The sequence below is a fragment of the Vigna umbellata genome, chromosome 1 (assembly GCF_029865625.1).
Source record: "Vigna umbellata cultivar VRB3 chromosome 1, Vumbellata_1.0, whole genome shotgun sequence".
NCBI classification, from domain to species: Eukaryota; Viridiplantae; Streptophyta; class Magnoliopsida; order Fabales; family Fabaceae; genus Vigna; species Vigna umbellata.
In genome coordinates this window covers 61,338,434-61,358,725 of record NC_142165.1, presented here as the reverse complement: position 1 = coordinate 61,358,725, position 20,292 = coordinate 61,338,434, and the positions used below count along the sequence as shown (strand labels likewise).

At 35.9% G+C, this 20,292-nt stretch overlaps 2 protein-coding genes across 15 annotated transcripts in view; one reads left to right on the top strand and one right to left on the bottom strand.

The window, feature by feature from the left end:
* On the top strand, window positions 1-7,017 carry LOC124826977 (uncharacterized). Of its 11 annotated transcripts, XM_088103997.1 has the most exons (7): window positions 1-297; window positions 426-496; window positions 801-914; window positions 1,327-1,433; window positions 1,870-1,945; window positions 2,195-2,257; window positions 6,649-7,017. In XM_088103997.1, the coding sequence occupies exons 3-7, from the start codon at window positions 801-803 to the stop codon at window positions 6,775-6,777; spliced, it is 489 nt and encodes a 162-aa protein (XP_087960123.1). In that variant the 5' UTR covers window positions 1-297; window positions 426-496; the 3' UTR covers window positions 6,778-7,017. The 11 variants fall into 11 exon arrangements, 8 of the variants coding, with proteins under 8 accessions (XP_087960123.1, XP_087960121.1, XP_087960122.1 ...); XM_088103995.1 differs by lacking the exons at window positions 1,870-1,945; window positions 6,649-7,017 and adding an exon at window positions 2,444-4,052 and having other exon boundaries at window positions 438-492; XM_088103996.1 differs by lacking the exons at window positions 1,870-1,945; window positions 6,649-7,017 and adding an exon at window positions 2,444-4,052 and having other exon boundaries at window positions 438-492; window positions 789-914.
* A 6,658-nt stretch (window positions 7,018-13,675) lies between these two features.
* Window positions 13,676-20,292, bottom strand: part of SOS1 (sodium proton exchanger, putative (NHX7) (SOS1)) — a 36,582-nt gene continuing 29,965 nt past the window's right edge. For 2 of the 4 annotated variants that reach the window (XM_047299949.2, XM_088103987.1), the window contains 2 exons: window positions 14,435-14,739; window positions 13,676-14,202 (listed from right to left, as the gene is read on the bottom strand). In XM_047299949.2, the coding sequence (XP_047155905.2) occupies window positions 13,921-14,202; window positions 14,435-14,739 (587 nt within the window). In that variant the 3' untranslated portion in view covers window positions 13,676-13,920. The other 2 variants (XM_088103986.1, XM_088103988.1) reach the window with 2 other exon arrangements.

Below are 20,292 nucleotides of genomic sequence, written 5' to 3'. Positions count from 1 at the left end.
TCCATCCATGACTTTCAAATATTCCTTGTACGTGATTAGTACCAACGCCAGGACCGACAACTGTCCGCACCGCCGCAGTCTAAGGCCTCAACTGGCAACCCGATTGCTGTCAGAGCAGTCTCCGACGTCTCTCGAAACCTCTTTCTTCTTCTCGTTCTACAGATCGCGTGGTTGAGCCGCTTACCCACCACCGGTTTGATTCCTCAGACGTACACTGCGACCAGCGTCGTCGTTTGCCATCGCCCCCGTGACTGGAAACTTTGTCGCCACCGTCTACATCTGAAAACTCCGTTGGAGGTATAATAAAATCATTAAGAAAAGTCTATAAATGTTTTACAGCTTCTGTTTTATTTTGGATTTTTTTTACCCTTGATCTGTTCACCCTTATTCAAGCAATTGATGACACACTATATATGATCGTGTAGTGTATGCCACAGGTGTTGCTTTAGCAAATTGTCGTGAGCCTTTCCAAAGAGACCAAGTATATTTAGTGTAGGTACTGTTCATTGTGCTGCCCAAGAAAATGCCTGAATTCATGATAATTTTTTTGCCACAAGATAGTTTGGAGTTTAATTTCCGCTGCGTTTTCTTCTAGACATTATTTTAGAGTTGCATATTTATTTGGCAAAGCAAATCCCCTTTAAGTTCATTATTTTGTTATATTATTACATGACCTTCTTTTGCTTTCATGACAATTGATTACTGAGAATGAAGTGAAGTGGTTTTAGTGTGTTGGTTGTTTGAGAAACTTGAATGAAGATGTAATTGTGGATTTGATTTATTGTTAGTGTGTTGTGCAGATGAGTAATTTCACGAAGAAGAAATTTGTACACATTTTGCATCGACAGAGTTTTTTCAAGGGGAAGCTCAAAATGCAAGGGAATTATTGCATAAGTGCTGGCGATAGTAAGCTCGTAAGTGAAATTGTTAGCTCTCTTTCATTAGATGGTACCTCCCCTTAGAGTGTAGCTACTTTTATCCTGCTCGTTCTCGTGCTTTAGTACTATCAGTCCACTTTTCTTGATTCTTGGTTTGTTTGATTTTATTTCATCTTCAATTCAGAGTTTCCTTGCATCATTAAGTCGAAAGTTTGCTAAGTAGTTTCATATAATTTTTTACTATTTGAAATATTTATAAGCTTCTATAGGTTTTCATTAAGTGGAAAGTTTGCTAAAGTAGTTATCATGTACTAACAATGTGCCTGAGGTTCGTGAATCAGTAGGCTTAACATTCAGAACTTTATATAAGGTTGCACTTTTTACTGTATTTTTTTTTGTTTTTGCCAAACTATTTTCCCATACCTTATCTCTCAAATTTGGAATGTAGAGTGTTGAAATGCTAGTTATTGATGAGATTGTGCCAACACTTTTACATGCATTGGAGGATGATGAAACTTCTGATACTGTACTCGATGGTCTTAAGCAAATTTTAAGGTGTGCATTAGCATAAAAGTCATGTTTTGAACTTATTATTTGTGTTGATTTCCTGTTTTATTAAACTAAACTCATTATTATAGTGTGACTACACAAAGATAAGTGATTTTATATTGACTAAGAGGACTAATCACATATTCATGCTATCCAGTCGTTATTTAAGTTGTTTATGTTTACAGGGTACAATATAGATGAATGGTTATATGTTGACTATATGATGTGATTTCATGTTGTCATGAAATTATTCAAATTGTTTATAGGAAATACCTTAGAAGTATTTTCTTTATATTAGAATTTGTTGCTTTACTTTCTTTTCACCCTGGGCGTTGTGTCACACTTTATGATAATAGTTTATTTATGAATTTACTTAATTAATTGAATGCTGAAGAAAATTGGCTTAGAATTTTGGTGGCTATGAATGGGGAGTGGGTGGAAGGATTGGTTATGTAGGTGAGAAGTCTTATGGCAGGTTTGCACATCGATTTTTCAGGGGATATCATAATGGAATGTCGGTATGTTAATTTTTATTTTTATTACCCTTTTGTTTTTCCTTGCATAGTGTAGATAGTATTTGTAGGGTCTGTTTAGGTAAATTTCACTATAAGCATTTTCGTAAGAAGATGATTAAATTTGGCTTATGAAGTAACTCCTTTTATTTTTTTTTCTCTAGAGATGTTTATGGAGAAGTTTATTCAAATAAAACCTTTTTACTTGACACTACTTTAATCAGAAATATGATATGATTATTATACAATCTGCAGGGAGCTTATATTTCATATGGTAATGAAGATTGCATTGAAGAATCATTTGGCATGGAGTTTCAGGTTATTCGTCTTTGATTTTTTTTCATCCATTTCTTGATTTTGGCGTGGATCTATTGTTTCTAAGTGCAGTTACAATGTTCCAATCATTTTTTGCTTTGTTTAGTTTATGAGTTGTGTGATTGGTTTTGTGTGACTCTTTCTTCCTAACCAATTTTCTTCCAAATTGGTTTTGTCCCGCAAAGTCAGAGGAAAATGGAAGGGTGGCTTTATCTCTAGTGATCCTGTACTGTATCTTCTACTGAATCAAGAAGAAAGGTTGTTGAAGGTGTTGAAAGAGCTAAGAAGGCACTTGGCTGGTCTTTAGACGACATCAGTGGGATCAACCCAACATTATGCGTGCATCGGATCTTGTTGGAGGATAATTGCCGACCTGTGAGACAACCACAACAAAGGATGAATCCTACAATCCTTGATGTGGTGAAGAAGGAGGTGACCAAGCTACTGAAGGTTGACATCATGTATCCCATCTTAGATAGAACTTGGATATCTCCTGTCCAAGTTGTTCCCAAGAAGAGTGAGGTAACTGTTGTACAAAATGAAGACTAGGAGTTAATTGCTACTTAACTACCAAATAAATGGAGAGTTTGCATGGATTACCAGAGGCTTAACTAGGTTACTCAGAAGGATCACTTTCCACTTCCATTCATTGATCAAGTAGTTGAGAGATTGATAGGAAAATCACACTATCGTTTCTTGGATGGCTAATTGGGATCCATGCAAATCCACATTGCACCGGAGGATCAATGTAAGATCACCTTCACCTGCCCCTTTGATACTTTCACTTATAGGAAGATGTCATTCAGATTGTGTAATGCACCAACCACTTATCAGAGGTACATGATGAGTATTTTTTCTGATCCCATTGAAAGTTGCATGGAGGCATTCATGGATGACTTCACAGTCTACGAATCAACCTTTGATGAATGCCTAGTCAACATGACGAAGGTGTTGGACATATGTATCGAGACGAACCTAGTGTTGAATTTTGGGAAGTGTCACTTCATGGTTAGAGAAGGTATAGTTCTTGGTCATCTTATATCCGAGAGATGCATTGAAGTGGACAAGGCCAAAGTTGATGTTATTTCTTCATTGGACTATCCCAAGTTACTAAAAGAAGTAAGATCATTGCTAGGGCATGAATGTTTCTACTGGAGGTTCATTCAAGACTTCTGCAAGGTGGCATTGGCTCTATCCAGCTTACTACAAAAGGATTATGTTTGTTTTTTTATAATAATTGTAAGAAAGCTTTTGACACGTTGAAGAGGAAGCTGATTACACCTCCAAACATGCAACCACCAAGGTTGTGTGATGCATCAGATTATGCATTAGGAATTGTTGTATCCCAAAGAAAGAAAAAATTCCCACAGGTGGTGGCATATGCATCAAGGACTTTAGATTAGGCCCAAGCCAACTACACTGCTACTAAGAAATTGTTGGCCGTTGTGTTTGTATGGGATAAATTCACATCATACCTTCTCATATCCAAGATTGTAGTATACATAGATCATGCAACAATCAAGTTCCTCTTGAAGAAGTAGGATGCAAAGCTGAGACTTATGAGATGGTATGGATGTGGTAATATGTTTGTGGTGTATGCTATAGCAAATGAAACATGATAGCTTGATGGCTGAGTTGTGTGTTTGGCATTCAAGGGAAAGGGGTTCAAACCTATGCCATGGTTTTAGGAGGGGTTTTATTTTCTTAAACTTTGCTCTTTAGTTTTTTTTTAATTGCTTCAGAAAAACCTAGGTACTTTGAACCTAGAGTAATGCATGAGGCCATAACTTTAATGTTCCATATTTTTTATGCCACGTGCTTCCCTTTGGATAGGAGGAGAATCCGTATTGTTAGGGGTTTGAGAGGGTTTGTGGGAACGGTTAGGATGAGTGGTTGGGCAGGAGAGTGGAGGTTGGGGGAAGTTTTTAAATGCTTGCTAACGTGAAAGAAAACTGGGGGAAAGAACAAAGAAAAAAAAAACAGAGCAGGTTACTGTAAGAGAATTGTGGGAAAAATAGAGACTGAAGTGTGAGCTGCTCGGTGCAAGGGCAAGAGAAGTAGAAGACTCATGTTGGTGCTGGGTTTGGCCGTTAGAAGAGCTAGGATAAACCAAGGTAAGGGGATGCTAACCTGTTTCTCTTTCTACAAAATTAGAATATGCGTGCTGTGGTTGAATGGTTGTTTTGCTACTGTTTGCTAACTCTGAAACACTGCACTTCAATCTATGGAGTGAACACACAATGTCCTTTGTTGTGACATGAAATTTGGCTGTCTATGTATTGAATTGGGGTTATCTGAACATTAATTGGTGAAGCAACTATTTTTGGAATGCGCACTATGAGTGCAGGGGCAGTAGCTAGGTCTGTATTTTCTTTTCTTAGTTTAACACAATCTGAGTTCCCATGTATAGGAGGTTTGGTCTGTAATTTTGGTATGATGATTATATTGTGACTGCTGTTTCTGGTGCTGGAAATTGGGTGATTGACTGCCTTAGTGCAGAATTAAATGTGTTTTGGTGAAGTATACGCCAATTTTATGGGTGCAAAGGTCAAATGTCTAGGCTAGTCAATTTCAACGCTGAGGCTTACCATGGCATGAGCGAATCACTGTTTTATTGAAATACAATCTGTTTTGATGGGTATATGTCTGGTTAAAGTGTTAATGTCTTTGAGAATGAATGTTTACAATGTAGGATAGGCCTTAATAGATGATACATCCTTGCTGGTTGGAGCCATTCACGAATGTATGCTGTTGGGATTAAGATGTTGGCTTCTTACCTGGTTTTATGTTAATGAGGTGAACATGGCGTGATACATGGTCTTGGCTGAGTGAGTTCTTTTTTTAGCTTGAATTGGTTGGGATATAGTCTTAAATCTGGTTGATACAAATAAATTGGCTTTTGGTCCTATGCAAGTGGTTTTGATGTGATTAAATTATTCACGTAAATTGTATGTATAAGGTGTTGAGATGCAAGGTTCTGAGGAGAGTTTATGCAGAGCAGTAGCTACGTAATTTTCTACTGACAGAGGTTGGCTAGAGGTGTTCCTGGACCTAAGTTGAAGGTATAAAGGGGAGAGTAGTAGAGGTTCTATCTGGAGAGTAAACCGTGAGCTAATTATAGTCTTAAGGTCCAGAGTGGTAGCTATTATAAGGGTGTTGTTCTGCAGTATATTCTGTCCAGGTTAGGAGCGAATCGGCCCGTGGTAGGAAATGGTCGAGTGGCTGGACTGCAGAGGTAAATTACTCAGTCTGGTAAGTTTTAGGGATCCAATGCGGTGAAATTTCTGTTTCCCGTGACTAAGCTTAGGTCTGGCCAGAGTAGCATCATCTTTTTAGACCATTGCAGGGGGGTTTTCAGTGGCTATTCTGCATTCTTTTATTGTCCAAATTAGCTTCAACCAGTGGTCCAAAATGGTCACGTCAAATGTTGGTTTCTGCAGTATTAAATTAGCAGTTTAAGTTTCCTAAAGTAGCCAAGATTGGTGTAACCTGGTGTGCATTCCTTGCTTGTTCCTGCAACTTTCCATACTGCCAGTTTAACACCTTAGTGGTCCAATATGGTAGGGTTGTAGGCAAGTTGTTGCAGCGTTGAATCAGTCCAGATTAGCTCTAAACTGCTCTGTTGTGGTGAGTGTTTTAGGCTGTTAATGCAGTCTTAAATCTGTCCAGTTAGAGTGGGAGGTGGTTTTTGGGGTTTAAGATGCTAGATTAGGTCCTATTATTATTTGTTTAAGATGACTGGTGGTTTCCTAAACTGGTGCGTGTTGACTGCCACACTTTAAGGAGTTTAAGCTGTTTGGATAAACTGTAGGTGCTGCTTTGGCATGTAATTGGCTTTCATATAATTTTGGTAATAATTTTATCCTGTCATATACGTTTCTGACACTGATTTAGGTGCTGTGGCAGCCAAATTGCTGTCATATCCTGTCAAAATTAATGCTTTTTTTCGATTACCAATAGTTGTGTGAGTCTCAAGCGAATTAGAGACTTTTACATGTTGTTTCCGTGGATTCTGGCAGCAAAGAATTGCTGCAGCTGGACCAGCTTTGAGTGAAGGTGCCTGACTGCCAGTGCTATAATGTTCTCCAGTCTGTTGTTAGACTTTTTGGTTCTGTTTTGATGCATTTTGGCAGCAACATTGCTGCAGTAATGTACCTCAAGAATTGCTTGACAATGCTGCTCTTTTATGGGTTGAGATTCAACCTATTAGTCAATTGTGTGCACTGGTTTACATTTGTATTGCTGCAACTAGCCTTTGGTTAAGGTTGTTAGTCAAGAGGTCGTTATAGTTGCCTTGCTTGTTTCCCTAAGTGAGATTAGAAGACAGGTTGTTAGTGGTGTCTTCTCGTCGTATCTAGTAAACCAGAGATGTCTCTTTTTCTTGTGCAAGGTAGTGGAAAGGAGTTCTCTTCGCCTGTGCAAGGCTGTGGAAGACGATGGGTTCGAGTGTTGTATCCTTTTGCCTTTGTGAGGCAGTGGAGAGGGTAATGATGTTTCGCTCATGTGTTCTAGCTCGTTGTTGAGTATAGTGCCGGTATAAAATGCACCAAAGTTGTTACTCGTAAGTCCTTGAGAAACGCGGGAGACAGGTCCTTGCTACGATGATAGGTAGACTCGAACCACCCTATTCTAGTGAATAGGTCTGTACAGTGGGGTATAGGAGAAAGACAACTAAAATTCCTGTTGCAGTGGTAATTTTGCGTAAATTATTTGATGACAGTGATGATATGATTAATGCTTTTCGTTTTGAGTTTCTTTATTAATTAATGGCGTTTTTTAGTTTAAATCTTTTAATAAAAACATAGCATAATTTAATTTTAGTAAATTTATTGCATTTTGCATAATTTTAACATTGAGGCATACATTCATCCATCCAAGTTGCATAATATTTTATATTACATTCAACATCGCTGATTAAAGCATCACCCACTATTTGTCGAATATCTCTAGTAGAACAAGAACTTTGGTGCCAGAAGGGCCTCTATTTCACGTGTGACAAAAAGTATACATGGAATCACAAATGCCCTAATAAATAGTTGATGTTGTTTGAGGTTGAAGAAGACCCACCCTCACCTCCTTTTGTGGAGTCATCCATTGTTGATGTTCCATTTTTGATGTCTTTTCTCAAGCAACCCTCCTTCATTTATCCCTTAATGATTTTCGTGGGTCTTCAAGTCATGCTACCATATATTCTCAAGTGTTTATTTGAGGCAAATTGGTTTGCATTTTTCTTGATGGGGTAGTCTTTGATAACTTCATCCAACCTCGGCTCGCCAAACTGCTTTGCCTCCCAGTTCAGCATTTCCCATGCCTCAAAGTGATGATAGGTGACGAGTATTGTATGCAAACTTATTTGTCTCTATTAATGGTCATACCATTACTTTCCTTGCTTACGTCCTATATGTGAGTGTCTCTTTGATGGTGATGGGTACATCTTAGTTGGCTATGTTGTGTCCCCATATTGCAAATTATAGTGCAGTGCGAATCAAATTTGGCATGAGCACAAACTTTGTTACGTTGCAAGGGGAAAATTCACATGTTGCTCAAGTCTCACAATGTAGTCCTTCACCATTGTGTTTCAGTGTTTCAAGTTCCAATGGGTCTTCCTCCATCCCATCACCATGATCATGCTATTCCATTACAAAAGGGTGTTTCATCAGTTTTTGTTAAGCTATGTCACTATTCTTTCATTAAAAAATATGAAACTGAACATATGGTTGCTGAAATATTATAGTAAAGCCTAATTCAACCAACAACTCATTTTTCAACCCCAATGCTTTTGGTGAAAAAGCAAGATAGACTTTGGCATTTTTGTAACAATTATCATGCATTTAATGTTGTTACCATCAAGGATTCCTTTTTCATATTGACTGTCAATGAACTCTTTATGGGGTTCTATTTATTTTCAAATTAGATCTTCAAGTGGGCTATAAACATATCCTTGTTTTTCCTGAGGATTGTTTTAGGATTTCTTTCTACACTCATAATGGCCACTATGGGTGGGTAGGTCATTTTGTCATCTACCCCCAACTACTTTTCAGGTGATTACGAATTATCTTTTTCATCCTTTTCCATGAAAGTTTGTCTTAGTGTTCTTCGATGACATTCTTATTTATAGCTCTGTTTGGTCCCGACAATTTGAGCAGTTATCTTTGGTCCTCCACATGTTACATCATGATCAATTTTATGTAAAGATATCAAAATGTTCTTTTGGTCAATTGCAATTGAGTATCTACATATATTGTTTCAAGTTGTGGAGTAGAAATGGAACCCACAAAGCATCAAGCAGTGTGTGATTGGCTTAACCCTTCTTTAGTCATGTAATTGCATGCTTTCTCCTTGGGCTCACTGGTTACTATATCGTTGTTTTATTAAGCAATATGCTAGTATTGTCGAACCCTTGGTTAATCTTCTATAACTTAATGGATTTCGTTAGTTTCTAGATGTGCAAGTTACTTTTGAGCAATTGAAAATAACGTTACTATTAACTCTTGTGTTAGCTCTCCTGAATTTTTCCAATTCTTTTGTCTTAGAAATAAATGTCTCAAACTTTAGGATTGGTAGGGGCATCCTATTGCCTATTTTTCAAAGAAACTATCTTGTCGAATACAAAAGAATCTCCATACGTTTGAAAGCTTTATGCCATCATTGAGGCTATGATAACATGTTGTCAATATTTAACTTGCCATCATTTTGTTATTCAAATGGATCAACGCACTTGAAACATATACATGATTCAAACCCTAGAACAAAAAGCTTGGCTTCCAAAGGTTATTGACTTTATTTACAAATGCAACAACTGGGCTTTAGCTTTAGCTTTGATCATCCTCACAATTGGGCTCATTTCCTACATTGGGCAAAAATTTGTATAATTCTTCATTTCACACCTCCATGAGGATGACCCCTTTATGGTTGCATAACTATTATAGTCAAAATCTGATCAAGAATAATGAAATAATGAGTGCAATGCTGGTTACGAAACACTTCATAGAGACAACAATAAAGAACGTATGCCATGTAAAAGTTTACATTTACCGATATTACCAAAGATAACACAACCATTGTTATAAGAAGCAATGAGTTAATTAAAAGCACTAAAGAACTTCTACCTAATTGTACAAAATAGTTGAACAAACAGAAGACTAAGATAAGAATAAATATTATTAGATAGTTTAAGCCAACAGGTGTTATTGATAAACAATATGCTCTATTGAATTATCCAAGTGATTAGATTGATTGAGATTATAATCAATGTTCAACAAGTACAAATAATGCATGAGCTTACTCTTGGAAACTATATAAAGAAAACAACACTAACCTCTTTTGTTTTGATCTTCACCTTGATCCTCTCTTCAATATGAAGAAAATCATATTTAATATCAATATGTTTTGTCCCATTGTGCTGCACATGATCTCTACCAACACGTTGCACCCAGACTATCGTAGAAGATTATATATCACCATTAGACCTTTCAACAATATATCCTTATTTCTCATACTATTACAAAATAAGCTTTTTAAGTATGTTATTTCAGGATTTTTAAGTCTGTTTTACGACAGACTTAGATTCGATAGACTTAAATTTTAAGACTGTTGTTGACTGACAAACTTAAATTTTAAGTGTGTTGTTAACCGAAACACTTAAATGTTAAATCTATTATTATCCACTAGGCTTAGACCTTTGTATATTTATAAATAAAAATGAGTGAATTATATTTGTTACTTTTGTAAATTTTATTTGTTTAATCATGAAACAAAAATCTAAAATACAACAAAATTTTCACAATATAATATATATTTCAAATTGTGCAATTCAAGTACATAATATGGTTTCAAAATCAAAATAAGCAATAAGATGTCTAAATTAAAATTTGTAGTCTAAACAAAGTCTAACTTAATCTTTTAAGTTTAAATATAACCTAAACAAAACTTAAATAATAACTAATCAAAACCTAATATTCGCGTTGGAGGAAATAACTTGCCCATTGCCTGTAGACTTCATGCACTAGTTATAAGTGTTTACAATTAATATGTCTACTACCTTGTAAGAAAAAAAAGAAAATTAAATATAATAAATAATAAAATAAAATGAAGAAATATACAATAAAAAAATTAAGATATTTATTTATATGTTTTTTCTTCACAATTATCTTCTTTAGTACTAAAGCTCATATTGTTTTTTCTCATTACTCATTTACCAAGTATTATGTTTCATCTATGAAGAAATAAAAGAAAGGAAAATAAAATAAAAATCCATTGCCTATTATGAATTATGTTTCAAAAGTCATTCCTTTAATGTTGGTACACGAAAGTTGGTTGACAATGTTCTGTCAACGCGTCACCGTTGGTGAGCTGTCGGAGGTCGTTGTTGCCGACTGGATGAGAGATTGAGAGTAAATCATTGGTGCGGAGATGGGCAGAGAGAGAAATGGGAGGACGATAGCACTCTAAAACCTAAAAGAAATTAAAAAGATAAATTTAATTTTTTATTGGGTTAAATATGTTTTTAGTCCCTAAACTATTGGCCGTTTCTGGTTTTCGTTCCTCTTTCAAAGTAAGGTACAATTTGGTCCTCATTCTTTTCGAAACGTTCGTTTTAGTCCTCGGAATTTTGGTTTTAGTCCTCATTTGTTGCTAAATGAGGACCAAATTTTTAAACAGTGTTTAGTTTTCGAGGACTAAAACGAACGTTTTCGAAAAGAATGAGGACCAAATTGTACCTTACTTTGAAACAGGGACGAAAACCAGAAACGACCAATAGTTTAGGGACTAAAAACATATTTAATCCTTTTTTATTTTAAAATTAACATAAATTTAAGTTTGTTAGAAATTTGAACATATGTAAAATTGTAAAATTTAAGTCTGATTCTTTTAAAACCGACTTAAAAGATAAATTTAAATATGCTATTAGATTAACAAATTTAGAATAGTACTTTTTATTTACAAAATTGTCACTGCATATTTTGAGTTTAGTTTTTTTTCTAATAGACTTAAAGGGACACACTTAAAAACCTAGTTTTGCACTAGTGTTACCTTCGCCAATCCGGTGTATTATGCAACCATCATTGGCACGGTGTCCCTGTTAGTTGGATAATAACTTCCCAACTAACCAATGACCCACTTATGATGGTTATATAACCAGTAATGGACTATCTAATGTTCAGGTTCATCACATAGTCTACCTCCGATTAATCATTATATTACATTGGGAGTCACTCTCGAATTCCAATTTCTTTAGTCCCCTTCGAGCATCTTAAGATACTTTTCATTGTCTACTAATGTTCTTTTTCAAGCTTGCTCACATATATGCTTACTAGACAACTACTGACGAAAGGTCTGATCTAGTAAAGTCATGAAATACATCAAACTTGTCACTACACTCGCATAAGGAAGACAAGTCATGTATCATCGATCTGAGCAACATTGAGCTCAGAAAGATGCGCAAATATTGTCAAAGGTATGTCCATGGCTTTAGTATGTTTTTCCTGAAACCTCTTAACACCTTTTGGGTATACTTTCTTTTACACAAAAATAATAGACAACTTGGAGAAATCTTGTATACTTGGATAGCTAGGCATTACTTTTGTGTGCTCGTCTATAAGTCATTAGTGAAAATGATAATATTTATAATTTATCTTTAATAATAGAACCTATTTATGTTTAGTATCAAGTTGTTTTATTTAGGTGAACAAAAACTAAGACAAAAAACGTTGTATTAGTTGACACAAGAAAACTAATACAACGTTGTATTCCTTTGACACAAAACGTTGTATTGTCGTTTTGTTTCTATTACTCTAATAGTAATAGTTGGTTATCTCTTTATAAAAGAAATTATGAACAAGACTTATAAAATCACAAAAAATACACGTACTTGCATCTAATAGACTCTTGCAGAATGTTTTCTAAAATTCATTTTTAAAATTAACTCTATCTTATCCCCTTTTAGAGCAAACTTCTATCTGAACAATGAAATTTGATATCTTCATTTTTGGAATAATGAATATAGTTCAAAATAGGTTTCAAATCCATAATTCCTTCAAGCATGAGTCATCATGGATCCATGAGCAAACAAACATAATGTGAAACAAGTAATAAAACTAAAAAATGGAGTAGAAGAAACGATGAATGCACCACTTGAGTTGAATTTAAGATAAGCTCAAGATAAGAATCACTGCTTGAATTTTTGAAAATCAAGATAAGAATAAAAGAGAAAGCTCTACACTCTTTAAAATTAGAGAAAAAAAAGGTACCATGGTTCTTTATGCAGGGAGTTAGATGTCCAAGCTAATAATAGGTGTTGGAAAACATTTTCTGGATCTGAAAATAACTTTTAAAACACTGGTTTTGAATTTTTTTTATTAGATCCTTTTTATTTCAAAATATATTTTTGAGTTTAAAATATATTTTCAGATCTAAAAATACATTCCAAAATAATAATTCTAGAGGAAGAATGATGGAGATTAGGCAATTAGGGTTTTTAATATAATTTAATCATAGATAGAACAAGATATATGATTTGTTGGGGTCGAAGAAGAAAAACTAGGAGGTGCAGAAGAAGCACACGCATATTTTAATATATTTTACTTTTCCTGTTGGTCATGAACTGGCCCGTTTCCAATTTTTCATAATTTCTAGTTCCTTTTTCCCTTTAGTTTATCCTTGTTGCTTACCAGTTTAGTTTATGTTACCTTAATTTACATTCTTTTAACTGATTTGATAGCTTGTCTTGCTTTTTGACAAACTATTTTTCATTCTTTCACTAAAACCCTCCTAAAAACAAGCTCTTTTGCATTTAATCTATTCATGGCATTGACCTTCTCCCGGACTTGACTTAATCCCTATATTACATTAGTAAAGAGATTAGTTTTGTTTAAGATAATTTATACGACAAAACTTTCACCACTTAATTAATTAATGACAAGGTTAGACAAGTTCATGCATTTAACCATCTCATTAGGAGGAAGTTAACTTTCTTACTATGTGTCAACATCATAAACTCAAAAACATAAAAGAAGGTCTGCACTTACATTAATTTGTTTTTCTTTCTTTAAACTCTTAGATGATATTTGAACTCCTTTTTACTAATAAATAAAGGGGGGTTTCCTATGACTATACACATTTGAATTTGAATGAGAATTAATAATTTGTGAGAATTTTAGTGTCTCTCATGTTCTGAACTTGGGTAAATAGTTCTTGCACTTATCCTTGAAAAGTTTAGGAAGTGTGCTCTATGCCTTTTCTTTTCTTAATCCACTATTTTTCCATTTTACTTTGATATTTTTTTCGTGCTTTGGCTGATCACATGTTAATGTGGAAATGACTTTCGTTCAATTTGATAAATTAGAACAACTTTTTTAATAAACCGAAATTATTTGTCTTTCTTCCATGCTACACAACAAACCAAAAAAACAAGATTGCCACTAATGAAAACACCTCAAAGATGTCATTATTTTTCTAAATTTATTTCTATAATGACATTTTTTAGTACAACTTAAAAACCTTAATGTAACAAAACCCAGTTTCAAACAAGTTTATTGCTAACAAAATACAGCCTCAAGGGTCCATTATCACTATTTGTTCTATTACTAAAATACTACTGGTGATATAGAGAGGCACCATATAACACTGACATACAAATAATTACCTAAGACTCTTGACCCTCAAGACTAGCGAAAAGATAGAGTGCTCGGTGAATCAATCCTTACAATAACATCTTCATCATCGCTTGAATTTACTGCATGACCATGATGATGTTTTCTTTGTTCTGTGCTTTGTGAAGGTGGATTTGTAACTTGTCTTGTGACCTCATGGACCTTCTTAGCAGTTGCAGCTCCTTCTGATTTCACTGAGACAAGTGGACGGTGGGACTCCATGGTTGGATAGGATAGACTATGAGGTTCTCTACCATGATGGCTTGACAAACTTCTACTCCGCCGAGGGATGCGCACCTTCAAAATGACAATTAATTAATGGAAAAATAAAATAAACTAGACCATGTACTGTTGGGGCATAAATAGACAGCTAAAGCATTTAGGATGAATGTTAGCAAGAAAAATAAAGGAGAATGTAGATTCTTCTTGATATTCTTTGTAGAATTGATCCATCAATTTAGAATGTAGAACTGGAAAAACTAAAAAGAGTTATGTTGTAAGAAGCTAATATTATTCTATATTGACATACCATACTCCCATAAATGCTCAGATGCACTGCCCTTGCAGACAAACTATAGGTTTGTCGCTCAATCCCTTCAGATATCTGCTCATTGTTTTTGTGTTTGTAGAAATGTTCGGGCCAACTCATAAGACCACTATGTTTTCGACGGAAAGATCTATGAGGATGATCCCCGGCATGCAGTAACAGTGAACTTGACCTTCTCACAAGAGAAGCATCGGTCTCAGATGCTGGAATGTCAAAAAGAATTACCCTTGCTGTAGTTTCAACTAGATAAATAGATCCTTGATGAGTAAAACTATCTCCCTTGGAACCTGTATCAATTGAAAGTAAAAGTTATTTTCATCCACAATAGTCTATTCAGTTTTTCAGAAGGGAACTGAAACAAAAAAGTGGAGGTGGGGATGGTAATAGCAGCTAGCCTAAGAAAAGGTGTTTCTAGACAACAAACTTCTCGTGTGAAAAACCTTGATTCACCTCTTGTTATTTTATTCATGGAATCAACAATACAATTTATAAACTTATAACCATTGTACTCAAAGCAGACAATAATGGCTATAAACGACTAACTCATTAACTACCTAGACTCCAAGGGCTAGTATATTAACTACCATTGTCCACAAACTTTCTTTACATGCTCCTCCGAGCTACCATCAAGCTTTTTGAGTTGTTCACCTGCTCCACCGAGCTATCTGGTCTGTTCACCTACTCCAACGAGCTATCCTAGCACTCCATTTTCTCCATTGACTTAATTGAGCTATGTAGACACCGCACCAAGCTAATTAAGCTGGCCTCATGTTCCATTGAGTTGTCCAGGCTATCTACATGCTCCACCATGTTGTCTAAGCTATCTACATGTCTTGATGACCTCTCTAACCTACTTGATTGTCTTGTCGAGTTCGTTAGTTTCATGTGCTCGACCTCCGAGCTACATGCCATCATCAACAATGTTGCTTCTTAACATCTTTTGCAAAATGTTTTGACCTTACCACAATCGAAACAGTTGTTTAAGTAACAATACTTTGCATAATGGCCATACTTGCCACACTTGAAGCACTCAACATTTGAGTTTCTCAACTGACCTCCTTTCCATTGACCTTGTCCTCTTTTGAGCCAGTTTTGTTGTGTAGGTTGTTCTTTCTTTTTCAGCTTCAACCACTAGGACCACTTTGTCTACTGCCTCACTATTATCCTCTTACTTGAGTGTTATGAGCCTCTCCCTTCATTTATAGTTGATTAAGTGGCTCTGCCGTCTTCTTCTTTCGCTGCTCATGTGCCTCAAGGGACCGACAAACTCTTCAATTGTGAGAGTTGATATGTCCTTGGGCTCCTTGTGCATTCTCGAAATCGTTTGTCAATGACCTCAAAATCTTCTCCACAACTCGGTTGGCGGGTAGAGTCTCTTTAATTCTACTGTTCGCCATGATTTCAACCCGAGTTATGTACTCAATTACTCCTTCTATCTCCTCCATTGTCATGCTCTCCAACTCACCCCTGAGTGTTTGCAGCTGCACTTGCTTCATTCATCTCCTTTGTACGCCTTCTCTGAAATGTCCAATGCTTCTTTTGAAGATTTTGCACCTGTAATCTTCTTAAAGCTAGACTCATACACAACTTGGTATAGGATGTACAAAGTTGCCTTGTCCTTTGTATGCACTTTTTGCAACACAATCATCTTGGCATTAGACCAATTTGTGGTGTTTTCTAGTTATACATGACCATTTTCCACCACCTCCCAATTTTCTTAAAGAAGAGTCTTCATTTTAAGACTCCAATTGTCATAGTTGACCGACTTTGTCAACTTCAGCAAGGGCACATGTTTGTAAGACTAACTATCTCGTTCTCTCCTTTTCAAACACTCAAACACTCTAGCTCTCTCTAGCTAACTCAAGCTAACTAGCTCTTGATACCACTTTGTAGACAACAAACTTCTCTTGTGAAAAAAGTCGATTCACCTCTTGTTGTTATGTTATTCATACAATCAACAATACAATTTATAGACCTACAATCTTTAACTCTTGTACTTAAAACAGACAAAAATGGCTATAAACGACTAACTCATTAATTACCTAGACTCTAACAACTAGTACATTAACTACCCACAATGACTAATTACCCACAACAGCTAATACATTTAAGTTTATAACAAACCCAACAATGTTGATCATATACGAGTTGAAAATAAGACTTATTTTATTATTTGTAATAATCTAGTTTTTCTAAAACAGGAAATAGGGAAACTAGGAAAACTAGGAAAAATAAAATAAAATAAAAGATTATGTATCTATTTCTTCTAATTAGGAAGATTCTAAAGATATTATCTCAAATTACAACACTCCCCCTCAACTTGGTAAATGAATATCAATTATTCCCAACTTGCCTACAAGATCTTGAAATCTACCCGGAGGAAGCCCTTTTGTAAAAATATCTGCTATTTGAAGTTTTGTAGGAACATGAGTTGTAATCACAAAGCCTCTGTCAAGATTATCTTTGATGAATCTGTTAATTTCAATGTGTTTGGTTCTGTCATGCTGTACTGAATTATGGGCTATGCTCATAGCAGACTTATTATCATAGTGTAGTTGCACCGGGTTCTCCACTTTGACTTTAAGATCATCCAAAATTATTTTCATCCAGAGTCCTTCACACATTCCTTGAGTAAGGGCTCGAAATTCAGCTTCTGCACTAGAACAAGATTCTCTATCTTGCTTTTTGCTTCTCCATGTTACCAAACTATCTCCAAGAAATACACAATACCTAGAAGTAGATTTTCTGTCAGTAATAGAACCTGCATAGTCAACATCAGTATATATCTTCATAGTCAATGTGTCTTCTCTTTTGAATAATAGTCCCTTTCCTGGACTTGACTTCAAGTATTGGAGAATTTTGTCAACTGCTTGCATATGTGATTGACTCACTACACTAACTGCATAAGCAATGTCTGGTCTTGTGTGATAGATAAATCAATTTTCCCACCAATCTCTGATATTGGGCCTTTTCTACAGGAGCACTTTCTTCACTTCCTATTTTATGATTCTGTTCTATAGGAACTGTTGAGGTTCTGCATCCCAGCTTTCCTGTTTGTTTGAGGAGATCAAGTACATATTTCCTTTGGGAGATGAAAATTACATTCTTGGTGTAGGCAACCTCTATTCCAATAAAATATTTGAGTTTTCGTAGGTCTTTCATTTCAAATAGAGCTGCCAATTTTTCTGTTTCATCATCTCCTGCAATAATCATGTCATCCACATAGACAAGCAATAGAGTGAGTTTACCTGTAGAAGAGTGCTTTATGAATAGAGTATGATCTCCTTGGCTTTGTCTGTATCTCAAGGAAACCATTGCTTTTGTAAATCTTCCAAATCATGCTCTAGGAGATTGCTTAAGACCATACAATGCTTTCTTCAAGAGGCATACCTTGTTTCTTTCATTTTTCACTTCAAAACCTGGGGGAATCTCCATGTACACTTCCTCATCTAGATTTCCATGAAGAAAGGCATTCTTCACATCCAGCTGGTGTAAGTCCCATCCAAAATGGGCAGCCAAAGCGAGAATAACTCGAACTGTATTCATCTTTGCCACTAGGGCAAATGTCTCCTCATAATCAATCCCATATGTTTGGGTATATCCTTTTGCCACCAAGCTAGCTTTATATCTTTCTATTGTACCATCTGCCTTATGTTTCACTGTGAATATCCATCTACACCCTACTGCCTTCTTGTCTCTTGGCTTATCAACAATCTCCCAAGTTGAATTTCTTTCTAATGCATTCATCTCTTCTTTCATGGCTTGATTCCAATGTTCAAGTTTCATGGCCTCCTAGATTGAGGTAGGAATTTTTGTGACATCAATGGCAACAATAAAACTTCTGTGCTTATCAGAGACATTGTTAGTGCAAACATACTGAGAAATAGGATATTTAGCACATGATCTTCTTCCCTTTCTCAATGCAATGGGTAAATTCTCAGTAATACTTACGGGATAATCCTCAGTAATACTTACCTCCTCCTCATTGATATCTTCAGGGATCCTCACCTCCGGAGTAGACAATTTTTCTTCCTCGAGAGTCGAAGTGGGTTGTTCTCTTCTTTCATATTTTTTGCCAAAAAATTTGTCTTCTTCCTCACTGTGGATTATGGTAGCTTCATTGCTCAAGTCTTGGGCATCCTAGAAAGACAAACATGGTAATGACAAGAAGGAGAGTTCATCCACTTCAAGTGGTTTCTCCCCCTGAAGTGGTGGACTGACATAAAAGGATTGTGTTTCATGAAAGGTGACATCCATGGTGATAAAGACGCGACGACTCTGAGGATGATAACATTTGTACCCTTTTTTATTAGAAGGATACCCAATAAAGACACATTTAAGAGCTCTCGGATCTAATTTACCACGGTTAGGATGATGAGAGTGAACAAAAACAACATATCTAAAGACTCGACTAGGTAGACTCGTTAGTAGGGAACAAGAAGGAAGAAAAGACAATAGAGACTCTATAGGACTAATGCCATTTAAGATAAGAGTGGGTAACCTGTTGATGAGATATGTGGCAGTTAACACAGCTTCTCCCCAGTAATTTTTTGGAACAGACATTTGAGAAAGAAGAGCTCTAGTTATTTCTAGAAGATGACGATTCTTTCTTTCTGCAACCCCATTTTGTTGAGGGGTGTTAACACAAGTTGAGAAATTCATGATTCACATATTCAGTACCATTATCAGACCTGATTCTTTTGATATTTTTTCTAAATTGATTTTGGACAAGACGGAAAAAATTAACAAAAATTCAAAAAACTTCGGATTTATTTTTCATAAGGTATGTCCACGTGACACGGGTACAATCGTCAATAAAGGTAACAAACCATTTGGCTCCGGAAATAGAATTTATGACAGGACCCCAAACATCAGAGTGAATTAAATCAAATGGAGAAATACTCTTTGTGTGACTAATATGATAAGATGCACGATGATGTTTTGACAATTGACAAATATCACATTTAAAAGACTCAACAGACTCTTTGGTAAACAAGTGGGGAAACAAAGACTTGATAAGACTAAATGAAGGATGCCCAAGCCTTTGATGATGTAACCATATTTGAGTCTTTGCCCACGTCTTAGATGTAGCTTGTTGACTCATGATTTTTGTGTTGCTTTGGTCATTAAGCACTAAAAAATACAACCCACTCTGCTCCTTAGCCGTTAAAATTGTCTTTCCCGTGGCAAGGTCCTGAAAAACACAATAAGCTGGAAAAAATGTTACTGAACAATTTAAATGCTGTGAGTTTTTGCATAGAGATAAGACTATTAGCTAATTGAGGAACATGTAAAACATCCTTTAATACAATAGATGAGTCCAAAATTATATTCCTAGAGCTACATATAGGTATACCCTGACCATTCGCAACTATAATAAGTTGTTCTTTATTTCTTTTACCATATGAGTCAAGGACACACTGAAAGGTGTCATATGATCAGTTGCTCCCGAATCAAGGATCCAAATACCTTGAGACACATGATCAACAGTATTGAGGCAAATCTTACCTTTTATGGACAGAGTACATGATCCAAAAGACTTACTCATTGATTCATCCATTACTTTCAAAGGAATAATTTTTACTTCAGACATCCCGTAAAACGCAACCAGAAGTCTCCAAGACGATGACGGCGTATGAGTCATTGAGAAAAAAAGGAGCAGAACTTAAAACTCAAATCTACTCAAATATAGGCCAAACGGGTCGTCATCGACCCTAGGAATAGACTCAGGGGGCTCCGATGACGGCGAGTGGGTCTCGCCAAAGGTGGGCGCATGGGCTACACGAGCCGGCGACGGTGGCAGCGCGTGGCGGCGCGTGGAGGCTCCTCTCACGGAGTGA